We start from the raw sequence: 15,577 nt of genomic DNA on the forward strand, positions 1-15,577 counted from the left end.
GTTAATCAACATCCATAAACAAACATTTGATATCAAAGCAGCTGATTTTAATAATTTCTCTAGAATCTGTCTGTTTTCGTCAACCTTTTTAGTTGACAGCAGGAAAAGGAACCTTTTGCAAAATGTGCAACACACTTTATGGAAAATGTTGAACCAGAAATTATACAAAAAAAAAAGAATTCTTAATGCAAAGTAAATCTAGAACTAGCTTCGATTTTCTGTTTGCATTGTGAGTATAAGGTTAAAGTATCAGTTTAATTTAGTAAAATAATAATCCCACATTATTATTAAAACACTTGCATGTTCAGAGAACAGTTTTACATGGTGTGCACTTTCTGCTTTATGAATGAGTCTCTCTGAATGAACTGGTAAAACAGGATTTTGTCTGTGCTGGATTTCTCCTGCTGCATGTTGATAGTGATTTTAGTGCAGGGATCTTAAGGATTTTTGTGATCCGTGTGTTGTAGCTGCGTTTGCGGAGCATCTGAGCAATGCTGATGCCGAATCCTCTATAAGGGACTTGCAGGAAATGCCCATCAGTGCACTCCAGCCTCGTTCGCACACTTTGCACGTTCTTGCTGGCCTCCTGACCTCTGATGACCCCGACCTCACTAAAGCGGCCTCTACATTTCTCTCTAATGCTGCCTCATGTCCACTTTTTAGGTCAAAGGTCAGTGCCATTAACATCACACTCTAACGGACTCTTGTATTCGATCAGTGTATGCTATTCTTTAATCCTGAAGAAGAGTGATGTTAATTCTCTGTGTGTGTGTGTGTTGTCAGGCAGTACATTGCTACACACAAACCTTATCAGAAGCAGGCATACATGCACAGAAAGCTGCTTGTGTTGCTCTGAGCTGTCTGCAGGTCAGTATGAGCAACACACTGATTTAATTACAGTCTGACATACTGATTTATGTTGAAAGTGATAGTGTAGAATCATGGTGCTTTTATCTCTTTTTGTCTCAGGCTGTGGAAAGCCTCAGAGCAGTTGTGGCACTGTGTGACTCTGACGATGACGAGCTCCACCATATTGCCAGACAGACCCTCCTCACATTCGGTATATAAAAGGAAAAAACTGTGAAATTTCTTCTCTTCTTATTACGATGATGATGATAATTCATACTACACTTGCAAGATGGTGCATGTTACATAGCAGTCCATAAGAACATTTCTCATACAGTTTATACTACAAACCCTGTTTGCCATTTATTAATGCAATTCTGGAGAATGCCTCAGATATTTGACAAAATGTTTGTATGCAGGTGAGGAGGGTCGGCTGGCGTACGAGCAGTTGGACACAGTGCCAAGAGAGATGGTGCGACTGGGTACGCGGCGTGGTAATGCCGTCACCACTGCCTTCTGAAAGCAGCAAGTTAAAAGTCCACAATACCATACCTGTGTCCAACTGTCCCCCACTTATCCGGGGCACGAGCATGCCAAGGCATTATGAACTGAGGTCCTGTTCCTCACAAAGCCACTCTTTCATCAGGTTCTAATGCACAGATCAGTTCTAGCAGTAGTTATCTTTTTTTTATGATCACTCACATTATTATTGATGTTCTTTCTGACTACCATTTAATTATTGGTTGATACTAGTTGAGGTTCCCGAATTTGCACTTGTCAGAGGCATGTACATAGAGCACATTGTTGTCGTATTGTGTGGCGTAACTTACCTGAACTACTTACTGACTCGTGCTTTTCAGCTTCAGGGATTCTGAGGGACGTGCTTAGTCGAAACTGCGTAATTACTCAGAGTGAAGATGTGAGTAAATAAGTTCAAACTTTGGGCATCTTTTGACAGAGTTATGCTCTGAAACAGCTGATAACTGTTTATCCAGACCTCACACCACAAAGTTTGCTTCACTTTGCTTTGCAATGCCACCAATCACCGTTACACAAAGCTTGGAATAAAGAGCAGTAGGATGGTGACATGATGGTCTGCCACTGGAGTCTGAAGAAACAAGCTTCTTCAGTTTTATCCTGCAGAATATATATTGCATTAAAATGGTATGAATGCTCTGGTGAATGGCGAGAACAGATAGTGGGGTGTGCGTGCGTGCGTGTGTATTTTAAAACTGCACTTTTCTGTATCTCAAGTATGAAGTCTTAATTGATTTACTGTGAATTTGATGTTAAGCTTCAATGAAGACTGAAAGTACAGTGCTCTGTGATCCAACTCGCTTCTGTGCCTAGTGTAACTGTACTACTGAGTTGCATTTTTAACTGTGACAACTCATCTTTTCATCACGTTATTTATTACTTTTTTTTTATTACATCCATATGACTCTTTCCTTTTTAATCATAAAATTGCTTTGTATCTACAAAAACATACTTTAATTTCTTTTGTATTTGTGATCACTCCCTGCAACCACACAGTCACATTTTGATGTTTTAATATGGTAAACTTTTAAGTTGTTTTACTGATCACTTATCTTATCTTTATGGGAGTACTAGAGTACTAATGTGCTTAGTAAGCACTGAGTGTTTATATTAGCCTGTTATTGTCATCAGTCAGTTCATGAAATTCTAAAGCCATAATTCACATAAAAACATATGAACAATATAGTGTTTCACAGATCTTTGTAAATTTGGCTTATTTTTCCATAATAGATAATAGTTTTATCTGCTTTTGTGTCCAATCTGAGTTATTCTCATTTCCACAGTATTTTTGGGTTTGGCCATCAAGGAACCAATTTAACATCAGTCTCCAATGGATTTTTTGTACATATATTTCTCGTGTAATGAACATTGATGTGCTTTATTTAAATCCAGGCTTAACCATATACAGAGATTCATTTTCACTAACAAGCTCCTGAAATCCTGTTAAATATCTTAGTATTATTTTTTTCAGAATTGGTTTGAGATGAATGTTTTAGGGTAGAGGTGTGCTGTATAAACAGCTTTAGCACAACTTGGATTTGAACGAATGCAGCACTCTGGCTCTCAAACCTGTTGTATATCTCCATTCAGTTTTTTGTGTTTAATAGTCCTGTCTGTTGCAATAAAGTATATTTTTGGATAATGGTATTTACTGAAAGCCTTTAATAGCTTGTTTTCTTTGTTATATTGAATTTTATTTTTTTCAATTCAAAGCTAAAAAATACACATTTGTTGACCTAGTGTATATGTAATATCTTGATGCACACTTTGTTTTAAAATGTGATGAAATTGCAAACAAATTAAAACCCTGATATAAAGCCAGAGTAATATCAGTAGCAAATATTCTTACAAAATGTGTAGATTAAAAAACACAATTAGGACCTGTAAATGACAACTAGTACTAAATCCAGAGAACCACAATATAGCTATATTCACAGCTCAAGCATTCAGTTTCCTGTTCAAATCTGATTAAACATTTCCATTGTACTGTGACCTATTGTGTTTGAAATAGTACACAGAAGCTAAATTGAAAGTCAATTTATCCATTTTAAAATTCAATTGTATAGCGGTTAACAATTGACATGGTTTCAAATGAGCTTTACAGAAGCAAACAATTTAAAACCAACAACCATCCCTAATGAGTGTGGCAAGGAAAGACTCAGATGAAGAAAACTTGAACCAGACTCTGTAGGGAAACCATCCTCATTTGGGTGACACTGGGCAGTAAAATGTCTTAAGTTTGTAATTGCACAATTCTACTCAGTGGGGATGTCAATGAGATTATTGATTCAGCATCAATTCCCCTTCCAAAGCAGAAGACAGGTAGCCAGCAAAACCATTTATTTTCAGACAATTTATAGTGAATAATGTACATTCAGTTCAGCAAGGAGACACATGGTTTAGTAAGTTACAAACTAACCTAAGGGAGCAAAGAAATGCACCAAATGTTGTGGAAAGTGGTTATAAAAATATGGCTGTTTATTCAAGTACATGTCAGTTTTACATATGTACAGATAACATGTTAACCACCATCAAGTTCAAATCTTTACAGGCATTAAGATTACATTAAAAAAAAAACCTTAAAAAGAGAATTGCACATCACTTGTTGAGAAATCAAAAGTTCAATTTAACTTAACAGCATCTTAAGTCAGTTCTCAATTGTCCAAGACACAACTTTAAATGCTACTCTGATGCATCATCTGGATCAGAGTCATCCACTTCAGTCTCTACATCCTCTGCACCATCTGTGTCCGTTTCCTCACTTCCAGAGTCTTCACTTTTACATTTTGGATAGTCATCTTCATCTTCTGCATCAAAGGCAATTTCTCGCAGTTCTTCCAAGTTGTCTGGACTTTTACCAGTTAGCCGCTGTCACCAAATTAATAAGTTAGTATTTTGAATAGGATTATAGCCACATCAGGCACAACTGATCAGCAAGCCCTCACCTCAATCATGTCAGCCATGTGTTGCACATGCTGTGCTAGCTCCTGAAGTTCATCATTTTCATTTTGCAACTTAGCAATCTTCTCATCTTTGGCTTCAATTTCTTTGTGGAGCTGATTGTGAAAACATTTTTCATTTAAAGAAAAGAGGGGGATGTTAAACTCAACTTCATGATTCCCACTACACAGTAAACACATGCTCTAAGGTTAATAAATACAAAGTCTTGTAAATGTTCAGCAGGTTTTGTTCATTAGAGGGCAATATAGCAAACATTTACTACTGTACATCAACTGGAATTCATGTCAAAGAAAAAGATGATTGCTTACAAGAGCCATTTAAGCTGGGTATGCTCATATTTAACACATGTGAGGCCAGATTTTGGTTTTCCATTATGGGTAATATTACAGTAAACAACATGAGGTAACACTTTCAAAAAGGACACTGCATCAGTACTCAAAACCAAGCCAATAAACAAAGCCTTGCCATGATTGCTTATCTGTGCTGAAATAATGGCCAGCAGAGCAGGGCTAAATGCTGAAGTCACCAACCTTCTCATTCTCCTGGAGAACGTTAAAAAGTGCTTTCCGTCGTGTCTCTGCCAGTTCCTTCCAGTAAATAGTAGTAGGGGTTTCTGCAGGGGTTTTAAAGTTTGTAATAAAATGTTTAAGACTAAACTTGACCACTGTAACTTAACCATATAATACAATTTGAGAAACTGGAAAAACATCCTGTGCAAGAATTCGACACCGTACATGTCATTTCAAAGATGTAATGTATACTGCTGTTGGTCCTTTCTCTCAACATGATAAGTGTGACTCATAAAACTAGAATTACCTTTGACCATAAGCTCATAAGCTTCCCGAGAGATTCCTTCAGTTTGGTTTTCATTTTCTGGGTCTGTGGGTTTCACTGCCACTTCAGCTTTAACCCTCTTTGATCCCTTAACCTGGTCAGCGCCCCATAGCTTCCTCTTAGGAACAGCCTTCCCAGCCTAGGGGGAGAGAGAAGAAGAAAGAAAAGAAAAGAAAAAAAAAAGGGGGGGGGGGGGGGTTTGTAATCTTGTCTTAATTCAATTTAGCAGACCTTTTTGTTCAACATGCTTGTTGGTGTGTACCTCAATTTTCTTCCCAAGAGGCTTATTGACAGCAGATGGCTGGAGGACTTGAAGTGTTCTCCTGGAAGTTACCCCTGATGTTTGTGCTGTAAAAAAATTCTGCAACACAATGAGGATAAATACGGGATTTACAAGGTATCTTGAGCAATAACATCTTAAAATATTAGGTGGTTAACAAATGGTCTAAACTGACAAACTAGATATCTCTCTCTGCATAGCAAAACATTCACAGCTCTTTTGTCTCCATTTACACTCTTGTTAACTGTCATTGTGAGACATAAGCGTGCACGGTAGCTAAGCAGCACTGTGTATGCATGCCTACCTAGCGTGGGAAAGGGGCAGGACAGTAAGCTACATGAGGCAAAACACCCAAAATTCCCACAGTCAGCCATTGGTCCTTACATATTACCTAACTGCATGAACCTTAAATAATTAGTGTGGGAACTTGCAGTTACAAAAAAACCTAATTACTGCAAAACTATGGGTTAGTTAATGTTTTCACCCATAAACACAGTGGCAGCAGAAGGCACAGTTAACAGGATTAAATCAGCACTTGTTGCAGTACGTTGAGCATACACAGGCAATGATTAATTCAACTAGATCAGGGTTCACATAAAACCAACTTATGTAATGTAAAAATGAAAATTTTAAAGAATCAAAAATTTCTAAATGGTTAACACCTCTGGGTTGGCCAATTTAAATTATACACACTATTGTTGGGTCACAATTTTCTTTAACCCCCTTTTTTTAGTTCAAGTTTGAGGAAAATTGGGGCTATGGTTTATTTCAACTGGTTTAATGTCTATCCAGGACACTTCATAGCCTAGCATACACTTAACTTAATTAGCGATATACTGTACTTAATGCCAGTAGTTAAATGAACAAATGTTCAATATAAACAAATTTTAAAACCGAACAAAGCCAATAGCTTAGTCAGAGCCTGAAATAGACAGAATGCAAACAATATTTAAAGTGTTTGCAAGAAAAACAGAGATATAGAAAGTATTTGAAGTCAACGTGTTACATACCTTTAAATTTTCACGTGGATTCTCTGCTTGCTTCAATTTTCTGACAGAACTCATTTCTTCGGATATCTATGAACAATTAAGAGACAAAATAGCCTTGATGTAGTTACCTACTTATAACATTAGTGAATTTATTCAACAAACATTTCAGGACTTTTCTCCATTCCCACACAGCTCCCAAAAACATTATGATTTTTAAATCATACCTTTAAAAAAAAAAAAAAAAAACATTGAATAGGATTGAAACTATGCAAGTATGAATAACAAACAAAACTATAAACTTAAAAAATAGTTGGAAAACACTTAGAAGGGCCAAACAATAAGAACAAGCAGATGTGTCCTAATGGATTCTCTCCCTCATACACACACCTATCTCCATAAACACACATTTCTCACTCTACATATAGATAGAAAAATAAATATTCATTATTTTATTGCCCTCTCTCCAATGTATACATTTCTCGCTCTCATACACACACGTTTATGTATATACACACACACACACATACATAAACACACCCATCTATACGAGAGAGAAATGTGTTTAGAGAGAGAAATATGTATTTATGGAGAGATATGTGTATATATAATGTGTACATACAGTATATACACACACACACCTCTCTACTCCTAATTTCCCCAAATACGCCCAAAATAAAGTTAAAGCAACTAACTAAAAGTAACTAAAGCATTCAGGTGGTTTATTAGAGCTTTAAGTAGTGAGAAAAGCAGAGAAAGAGAGAAGCTAACAAGCTAGCTCCAAATCAACAGGCGCCAAAACCAGGCTAAACAAACAGGACAGACAGACAAAGCAAAAACAATGGTGTTAAATACAAGGCTTTTAACGTTTACTTAAACACTGACATTAATACTTAACTTATTTTGTTAAAAATGTGGATTCAATGAACTTAAGGTTCAGCTAATTCAGAGTAGATATTAAACCTCCAAAACAAAAGGGGTAAACATATTCCCTTTAGTAAAAAGGGAAGAAAAGATTATTACCAAACGTAAAAGATAAATGAAATACCTTAATACAACCGTGGCGACTTTACTGCTTAACGTCTTCAACACGCTACGTTCACGTACAGCGCTAAAAATATGAAAAGGCTCGTGCGCGCCACAAGCTTAAATATAATTTGATCACGTGACTCTGGAATCGTTCTCGTGAGTCGAGTCATTTAATTCTGTTCATTGAAGCGATACGAATCGTTTACATAGTTATTGATTCAGGTCTAAGATCAGTGAAGTAGGGAAGGTAACGTTAGCAGGTCCTGCCTAAAAATCACTTAAACACATTGATATGACTTTTCTTTTACCAAAACATGCATATAAAAGATTTGCATATGTTATGTTAAAACCTTGAGAGTAAAGAGGTGTATAAATATGCGTTACGGACTTCCTGTTTAGCTCTTTCTTAACCATAGATGCTGACTGTATTGAGGTGTTAGTTTGAGTGGAGAGTGGAACAGCATCTCAAAAACAACAGCCTGTGTATTTTCAGTCACATTTAAAGCACGTGACATCTTGAACGTGGCGCTTGCCAGATTTTGCACGGTTTACATAAATTACAACCAAACGGTGTCGAGGGCGTCAGAGAAAAGTTTCAAATATAAGAATGAGCCTGAATGGTTGAATTATGTATATCTTTTCATACCAACAACATCTTAATTACAACGTAGAACGAAATCGCTTTTAAACATATAATTTATCTAGTTTGTCAAATATTTTTTAGATACAAGGAGCATCTTTTTTTCGTACGGATCTGGCAACCCTTTAACATCCGAACTGCCTGATGTTCACAGTCAGCCATTTTGAGTTGTTTGTTCAGTGCGAGCTGACGGCTTGTTTTTCTTCAGACAAATAGGGATCAAGGCCGAGGTCTTGAAGAACCGCTCGAAAGACATTTTACACAACTATTTTGTAATTATGGGTCCACCGCGAAGCAAATTTAGTCGTCTATTATCCGAAAGAAGGGTGAATCTGAATTGGTTTGTCACTTTATCTTGACATGGCACGGGAGGTTTGGTCGGTTGGTTTTGACGACTGAGGTAAAAAGCTTGAAAACAACGCAGCGGAGAGAAACAAAAGCTCGGCAACAACTAAGCTTTTGCACACGAGGGTTTATTTTAAAGTTTGTTATCCGATAGCAGAGTATAAGCTTGTGGTTTCAGATTTCACTACTACACACGATGATACTCGTGTTACGATAGTTAGCCTTTACAGAAGCGAGCTAACTGAGCTAGCGACACCACGCACTTCCCAGCTCCGCTAGCATAACTAGCTAGTAAAGAAGAACCACAGGTAGAAAATGTAACTGTCGGATCGTCTACACACTTTAGCTAACGAGCTATCATAGAGGAATTATCGTTACTCTTGACATGTAGCTGACGGTTAAGTGAACTCTGCTGTAGTTTGCGTGGTTAGGTTTCGTTAGCTAGCGGCCACAGGAAAGCCCGAGGATGGTGAACTACAACAGCGGGGCCACAACAACAATCCTTGGGTCAGATTTATGGCCATAAAGCCCAACATGGCGACCGGTCTGTTCCTTGTTCTTGCACCTGGTGCCAACTCCTCCAGGCATCTCTGTTTCTGTGCCATGGTCGTCTTTCTCCCCTGTCATTCAGCTGTGAGAGTTTAATCCATCAATATGAATAAGAATCACATGTGTCGTGGAAGAGACTCCAAAATCTACAGTAGTCAGGACTAGGAACCTTTTTTTTTTTTTAACTAGAATACATTTGTACAGCTTCAGGGTGTAAAAGCCAAGGCTATACTTCTCTATTTTGCAAAACTATACAAAAAAAGTCATTGGCATGGATTTCAGTTGTTTTATCGGCTTTAAAGTTCTGGTTTGACTTTTAGTGAGAACAGAATTACTTTGCTTTTTTCTATTTATGAAAATTCAACTCTTTTTTTTTTTTTTTTCTTTCTCGAAACATGGTGTGATGTCCAGATACAAATTGTTAAGCTCCAAGTGCTAAGATCTAATTCTAATCTAAGAATGACTTGATTTCAATTTGAGATTTTTTTTTTCTTAATTCGGTTTAGTGAATATTCCAGTTTGTGCCGGATCTTTTCTCTGTTTAACTGTTTAAACACCAAGCATTTGAATAAATAGCATAGCCTGTTTGTTGAAAGCCCTGAAAGCAGAAAAGGTGATTAAAAGAAAATAAGTCTTTATTATAAAACCATGGGAGACCCAAACTCTCGACGTAATCAAACCCGAAACCGACTCCGTGCCCAGCTACGGAAGAAACGAGAATCCTTGGCTGACCAGTTTGACTTCAAAATCTACATTGCCTTCGTGTTTAAGGAAAAGGTGCTTAATGGACTGGCCTGAGATACATGTTGTGCACTTGGCACTTCATCCAAAATATTAGTTTTTTCCATTAATACTAATTATATATATATATATATATTTACGTGAACTCAGTTGGCTTTGGTGGATTATTAGTTTTGATAATCAGTTGATAAATTAGTTAAATATAAAAGTGGTGTAGCATTTAATGTAAACCATTAAAATCTGTTAGCTTTCTGCATATAGTTCTGTCTGAGCTGTATTTTACAAATATTTATTAATTGGCAATACATTTGGAGCCAAAATTCTATATTTTCCAAAGCCTTAATTTGACTCAGAGATACTTGTTTTTAATGGTAACTGTCTGCAAAGTGAAGACTTTTGATATCCAGCTTATTGAAGTAGAACTATTGTAAAATGATGTGCAATGCTGATGACTGATTTGATGTCTTTTTCACTTTGAGCAGAGAAAGAAGTCTGCACTTTTTGAGGTAGCTGAAGTGGTGCCTGTCATGACCAACAACTATGAAGAAAATATCCTCAAAGGAGTGAAGGATTCAAGCTACTCCTTAGAAAGTTCTTTGGAGCTTCTTCAAAAAGATGTTGTGCAGTTGCACGCCCCTCGCTACCAATCTATGCGCAGGGTAAGAAATATAAATCCAAGGGGCAATTTATTGTATTAGTTGAAGTTTAAAAAATGCATGTAGAGCTAGAGATTTTTAGCTGTGTGTGATTGGTCATGATTCTCAAATTAACACGAAATTGCATATAGTGATATTTTTCTAACCGCTGTAAACTTTTATCAAGTAAAAAATACTTTTCCATTGTATTTGTGGTAGTTTATTACATTATCTGCAGCAAAACACTAAAGAATCTGTGCACACACAAATGGACTTGGCACTTATTTCATTCCTCAGCTGAATAACAACACAGAACAATATGTATTTTGTTTTATTTTGCTATTATGGACACTATGCATTCCAGCAGGTGAATGCTTCATGTCGAGGATTTTGTTCTAAACTGAGAATTGACTGATTTTGTGTTTTCAAGCAAATAAATTTCAGTGTGGAAACATTTTATTCTGGTACACTGATTTTAATTCTGTGGTCTTTTTCTAAAGGATGTCATCGGTTGCACACAAGAGATGGACTTCATTCTTTGGCCCCGCAATGATATTGAGAAGATAGTGTGTCTTCTGTTCTCCAGATGGAAGGGAGCGGATCATGAACCCTTCAGGCCTGTTCAGGTGACTATTTCTTACATGTTATGTTAGTTTTAGTTTTGGGCTTCATAAATTGTTCACAATTATAGCACTCTATTTTTAATATTTTGCATTCATAGGCCAAGTTTGAATTTCACCATGGGGACTATGAGAAGCAGTTTTTGCATGCTCTTGGCCGTAAGGACAAGGCTGGAATGGTGATGAACAACCCAAATCAGTCTGTGTTTCTTTTCTTGGACAGACAGCACTTGCAGGTCGGTTATATTGGAACATTGATATAAGCTAGGAATATTTATGTATGTCTTTTTCTTATTTTTACTGTTCATGCTCTTTATGCAGACTCCAAAAACCCAGGCCACAGTTTTCAAGTTGTGCAGCCTCTGCCTCTACCTGCCACAGGATCAGCTGACCTGTTGGGGGGTCGGAGATCTCGAAGACCACCTCCGCCCATACATGCCAGATTAGCAGAGACAGAAGATTCCTGCCCCAAGGCCACTGAAGCAAGTTGACTTCATACCCATCTCAGTTGAATAGAATTGAACTTGTGCGTGGAACTCTCCTTTTTGTTAACCACTCATTTTCATTCTGAAGTTCATTTTAGTTCATTTTTATATCCCACCTACCAGACAGTTTTGGTTCGGTTCACCCATTTATCCTACCCTTAACCTGTCTGCCTTTATTTGAACTTTCACGAACATTGTTTTGAGTGGTTGTTCTCTTGGAGCAGCACTGTCAACAACCACCAATCACAGAAGGAACACTTTAGTGGGGGATATAGCAAAAGCAAACCAATGTCAGGGGTCCCTTAAATATGGGCCTCTTGTGTTGGACTGGTTCTGATATCAGTTTCATGAGTGGATAGTTGACGTCTTTATTTTTTGGGGAAAGGTTTTAAGATTAATGACAATCAGTGACAGGATACTCATAGTGAAAAGGCTAATTTTAGTAGCTGAACAATACATGGTAAATTGATTTGGGGTAGCAATGGTTTCTCATCCTTTTCAACTGCCTGAGTTTTCTGGACAGATTAAGTGTCAGTCCACGCTTATTACATGTTAAGCTCCTTCATATTTTATGTTATAATTTCTGGAAGAGTGATGCCTCATGAGGGTTTAGATGTGAATATGGACAATAGAAGAGGGTCTTCTGAAATCTATTGGGCTCTGATTTTTTTTGGGATGTGGAATTTCTGAAACCAATGAGCAGTTCATGCACTATTCATTCATGCTACTGATACCTGATTAAGTTTTTGTCGTTGGATATTCAGTGAGCAACTAATGCTTCGATCCATGTACCTAACAAAAGAATTGTTGTGGAAAAATTCAGTGCACCATTACAGTTTGTTAGCTTTTCCTCCCTCCTTATTTTCAACCCCCTCCTCACCCCTTTGAGTACTAATCATCATAAGCTAGCTTTGTTGGGTAAAGCATAAAACCTACCTTTTGCAGTTCTCTTTGAATCATAAGAAGAGAGGCCACTGTGTTCATGATTTATTCATTTTGTTTGTATTGCTTTAATGCCACACTGCTGAAGAATTCCCAATACAGTGCAAGCTTTGAAAATCTCTTGTGGTGTTTTATTACATGCTTACATGTATGTGTATATACAAACGTTTACAGGTTCCATGTTTCTCAGACTTTGTTAAGCATCAGCTGCCGAGGTGCTTTGTGTGTCTTCCCTGAGCGATCAGTTTCCCATTTGCTTTGTTTGTCAAATCAACAGTAGCAAATGCCAAACTCCGTCCTTGCTTTAAAACCTGTGCAGTAATCAAGATGTCTTCTCCAACCTTGGCTGCATTCATATACCTGTCAAAAACAAACAGAAATCTTGCCTGAGAAATCCAACCCCCTGTATATTATGAAAAAGTATCAGACTAGAAAATGGACTAAGTACAACGTGCAAAATAATGGACTACTAGTCGGAAAACTATTTTGAGAATGTATTTTAAAGCGGCATGCGCGGTTCTGAAAACACATCTCATCTTAGTCTTCATGTTCTGTTCACACGTGTTGATTTTAACATTTATTAAAGTAATATCAATTTTAATATAATCAATTATTAGCAATATTTACCCAGTGATCACATGTTTGTCTGCCGTGTAGCTCCACTTGGCCATTTTTTGGTAAACCTACCATTGTTTGGTCATTTTAGCAGGTAAACCTACCATGCAGGTATAAAACTACTGATCCTACACCATCGGTTTCTATTCACAATTTGTCAGCTTTCTTCTACTCTCTGTGGATAGAACCCGCCAATGACCAGATGTTTGCTTGGAAGATTATTGCAGTGACGCTAGCCCTGTCGTGTATGATTATAATATAAATGCATCAGGTTAAACACCTCAACAAAACAGTTCATTAACAATATGCCAATCAAAAACAACTGGCAGTGATTAAGGATCAGAGGACAGTGATCACAGATTGTGCATTAAAAAAAAAGTCTCACTTCAACCTACAGGATACACCTTAAATAACTGCATGTAATAATGCTGGTCCCTTTACACTGATGAATGGCATAGACAGAGCTGACAAACTAAACTGTTAGCTAAAAAGTTTAGTGCATTTAACCCACAAAACTCACATATCTTGGTAATATCTTCTTAGCAAAAAGCCCAGAACCTAGAACAGTTTATGCAATTTATCAGTCATTAATAGTTAGGTTTGATAATAAGATGGTTCATTTTGAAATGAATAGAACATGAAGGTTAAGCTTTCTGATCTTTCTTAATAATAAACACTTTACGTGATGTTCATGTCGACGCTGACTCCAGGCGCTCCTCTCTCTGTGTACAGGAGTGCAGTAGTAGAAATTACATCAACCAGAGTTGCGGTCAGTCCACCATGTAGTGTCCCTCCTCGGTTAGTGTGCTCCTCTTCCACTTTCATCTCACACACTATTTTACCAGGACTGGCTGAGACCAACTCGACCTGCGTTCACAATCACCACATGCAACAAATCCTTAAGAATACATTTAACAGAATTCCACTTAGTTCATATTTTTATGGTAGAAATTAGTTACAAATGCAAGCAAGAGATTTTGACAGTCGCAAGGGTTTGTTTGTTTGTTTGTTTGTTTGTTTGTTTTAGAAGAATCGTTCCAAACATGAGCACCTCTCTGTCCAATTCACGAGGCTTCATCTAATTAAAATATGCGTCATATTGTCAAATCAGGTCTGTGCTGAACTCAAAGTTTACGATGACCCATTAGTTCCTCAGGAGCTCTCGGCTGCACTATTATAAACTGTTGTAGAAAGGACAGTATTTACATTGACATTATTTCCTGTCCAGTGTCACCAAAATGAGGATGGGTTCCCTTCTGAGCCTGGTTCCTATCAAGGTTTCTTCCTCATATCTCAGGGAGTTTTTCCTTGCCTCTGTTACCTCCAGCTTACTCATTAGGGATAGGGATAAACATATAGTATCATACATTTTAAGTTCATCTACTTGAAATATCTTATAAAACCAAAAATCTAGTATTTCCATGTAGGTTTGAGAGAAAAAAATAAAGAAAATAAGCATAAAAGGTTTTGGAAATAAACATTTCTCTAAACCTCAAAACTTTGTGTGTGTGTGTGTGTGTGTGTGTGTGTGTGTGTGTGTATATATATACGTATATATATATATATATATATATATATATATATATATATATATATATATATATATAAAGATTCTGAATTGCAACATGAATGAATATGCTCAAGGTTATAAAGGTGATTAAAGTGCCTCACTCACTTTACTTAAAACACGGTCAAATCCAGGAGAGTCCAACATGGCTCGCATCACCTGTCTCAGTGAATTTACAGACAATGAAACCATTTTTTAATTTATGTTTTATCGCACAAACCACACCAGAACATAGAAAGTTCTTAATGACAACAGAAATTCTCTCTTCTAGACCATTTATCAAAATAAAGGTCTGTGTCAGTGACGCGCTTTAGCTTTGCTTTGATATACCATATTTTAATAAGCACTAGTATCATTTGTAATGCATCTATGTGAATTTAAATGCTTTAAGTGAGTTTAGTTAAATATTACAATTAAATATTACAAAATGAATAAGTTTTAGGCAAAACGATCTTCTTCATTTTGCAATATCTATCTAAATACTTGACGTGGAAGCAATTATTATGAAGTGCGTAGCTAAACTTCCGTTTCGCCAAATAAATGTGCTCGAGTAGAAACATAGGGTACTGCACAATAGGGCCGGATTATTATTTTGACATATTATGCAATAGACGCTATATTAGCTTGTTACAGAAGCTTATTAATGAATGGTACAAATTTTTAGGGTTCTGCAGGTTTTGCAGTATTTGGTCATATTTGACACGATTAACAACCCCCATAGACAATAAAAAGTCGTTTATTGCATGTTCCCTTACAGTAAATCATACACTTTGCACTATTTACAGTGATGTATATGCATCTATAAGTATTGTAGCATCTGGCTGATACCACTGGTTACATGAGTGTACAGTGTAGTGTTTACAACTCTGTGCTGTGAATTATCCATAGTTTAATCAAGTGTAGAGCTTGTTTTTATTTTTTTTTAAACACATAATTATAATTTCTAACTATAATTTCTATACCAC

At 36.8% G+C, this 15,577-nt stretch overlaps 4 protein-coding genes across 7 annotated transcripts in view; 2 read left to right on the forward strand and 2 right to left on the reverse strand.

Moving 5' to 3' along the window:
- The window catches only part of ripor2 (RHO family interacting cell polarization regulator 2), a 40,721-nt gene extending 37,691 nt beyond the window's left edge, over window positions 1–3,030 (forward strand). For all 4 annotated transcript variants that reach the window (XM_047807991.1, XM_047807992.1, XM_047807994.1 and 1 more), the window contains 4 exons: window positions 468–670; window positions 784–867; window positions 970–1,060; window positions 1,266–3,030. In XM_047807991.1, the coding sequence (XP_047663947.1) occupies window positions 468–670; window positions 784–867; window positions 970–1,060; window positions 1,266–1,366 (479 nt within the window). In that variant the 3' untranslated portion in view covers window positions 1,367–3,030. The remainder of the gene's footprint in view (window positions 1–467; window positions 671–783; window positions 868–969; window positions 1,061–1,265) is intronic.
- An 810-nt stretch (window positions 3,031–3,840) lies between these two features.
- gmnn (geminin DNA replication inhibitor) lies at window positions 3,841–7,613 on the reverse strand. Its single transcript, XM_027175771.2, has 7 exons — window positions 7,493–7,613; window positions 6,469–6,534; window positions 5,441–5,539; window positions 5,161–5,317; window positions 4,875–4,957; window positions 4,329–4,439; window positions 3,841–4,251 (listed from the first exon to the last, which is right to left on the reverse strand). The coding sequence occupies exons 2-7, from the start codon at window positions 6,520–6,522 to the stop codon at window positions 4,066–4,068; spliced, it is 690 nt and encodes a 229-aa protein (XP_027031572.2). The 5' UTR covers window positions 6,523–6,534; window positions 7,493–7,613; the 3' UTR covers window positions 3,841–4,065.
- Window positions 7,614–8,265: 652 nt separating this feature from the next.
- c24h6orf62 (chromosome 24 C6orf62 homolog) lies at window positions 8,266–12,549 on the forward strand. The gene is made up of 5 exons (XM_027175770.2): window positions 8,266–9,784; window positions 10,231–10,407; window positions 10,884–11,009; window positions 11,105–11,239; window positions 11,325–12,549. Exons 1-5 carry the CDS (start codon window positions 9,656–9,658, stop codon window positions 11,448–11,450), a joined length of 693 nt encoding a protein of 230 aa, XP_027031571.1. The 5' UTR covers window positions 8,266–9,655; the 3' UTR covers window positions 11,451–12,549.
- acot13 (acyl-CoA thioesterase 13) lies at window positions 12,540–14,892 on the reverse strand. Its single transcript, XM_027175772.2, has 3 exons — window positions 14,721–14,892; window positions 13,728–13,912; window positions 12,540–12,790 (listed from the first exon to the last, which is right to left on the reverse strand). The coding sequence occupies exons 1-3, from the start codon at window positions 14,802–14,804 to the stop codon at window positions 12,634–12,636; spliced, it is 426 nt and encodes a 141-aa protein (XP_027031573.1). The 5' UTR covers window positions 14,805–14,892; the 3' UTR covers window positions 12,540–12,633.
- Between the last annotated feature and the right edge of the window lie 685 nt (window positions 14,893–15,577).

The sequence above is a fragment of the Tachysurus fulvidraco genome, chromosome 24, assembly GCF_022655615.1.
Source record: "Tachysurus fulvidraco isolate hzauxx_2018 chromosome 24, HZAU_PFXX_2.0, whole genome shotgun sequence".
NCBI lineage: Eukaryota > Metazoa > Chordata > Actinopteri > Siluriformes > Bagridae > Tachysurus > Tachysurus fulvidraco.

Excerpts from the sequence above, each read along its gene's own strand:
- acot13 (XM_027175772.2), bottom strand. The coding sequence starts at position 14,804 with ATGGTTTCATTGTCTGTAAATTCACTGAGACAGGTGATGCGAGCCATG. Across the intron at positions 13,913-14,720 it reads TTGACCGTGTTTTAAGTAAA|GTCGAGTTGGTCTCAGCCAG; the intron begins GTGAGTGAGGCA and ends TTGTGAACGCAG. Across the intron at positions 12,791-13,727 it reads AGCGTCGACATGAACATCAC|GTATATGAATGCAGCCAAGG; the intron begins GTAAAGTGTTTA and ends TGTTTTTGACAG.
- gmnn (XM_027175771.2), bottom strand. The coding sequence starts at position 6,522 with ATGAGTTCTGTCAGAAAATTGAAGCAAGCAGAGAATCCACGTGAAAAT. Across the intron at positions 4,958-5,160 it reads TTATGAGCTTATGGTCAAAG|AAACCCCTACTACTATTTAC; the intron begins GTAATTCTAGTT and ends AAACCCCTGCAG. Across the intron at positions 4,440-4,874 it reads TTCTCCAGGAGAATGAGAAG|CTCCACAAAGAAATTGAAGC; the intron begins GTTGGTGACTTC and ends TTTCACAATCAG.
- c24h6orf62 (XM_027175770.2), top strand. The coding sequence starts at position 9,656 with ATGGGAGACCCAAACTCTCGACGTAATCAAACCCGAAACCGACTCCGT. Across the intron at positions 10,408-10,883 it reads GCTACCAATCTATGCGCAGG|GATGTCATCGGTTGCACACA; the intron begins GTAAGAAATATA and ends CTTTTTCTAAAG. Across the intron at positions 11,010-11,104 it reads AACCCTTCAGGCCTGTTCAG|GCCAAGTTTGAATTTCACCA; the intron begins GTGACTATTTCT and ends TTGCATTCATAG.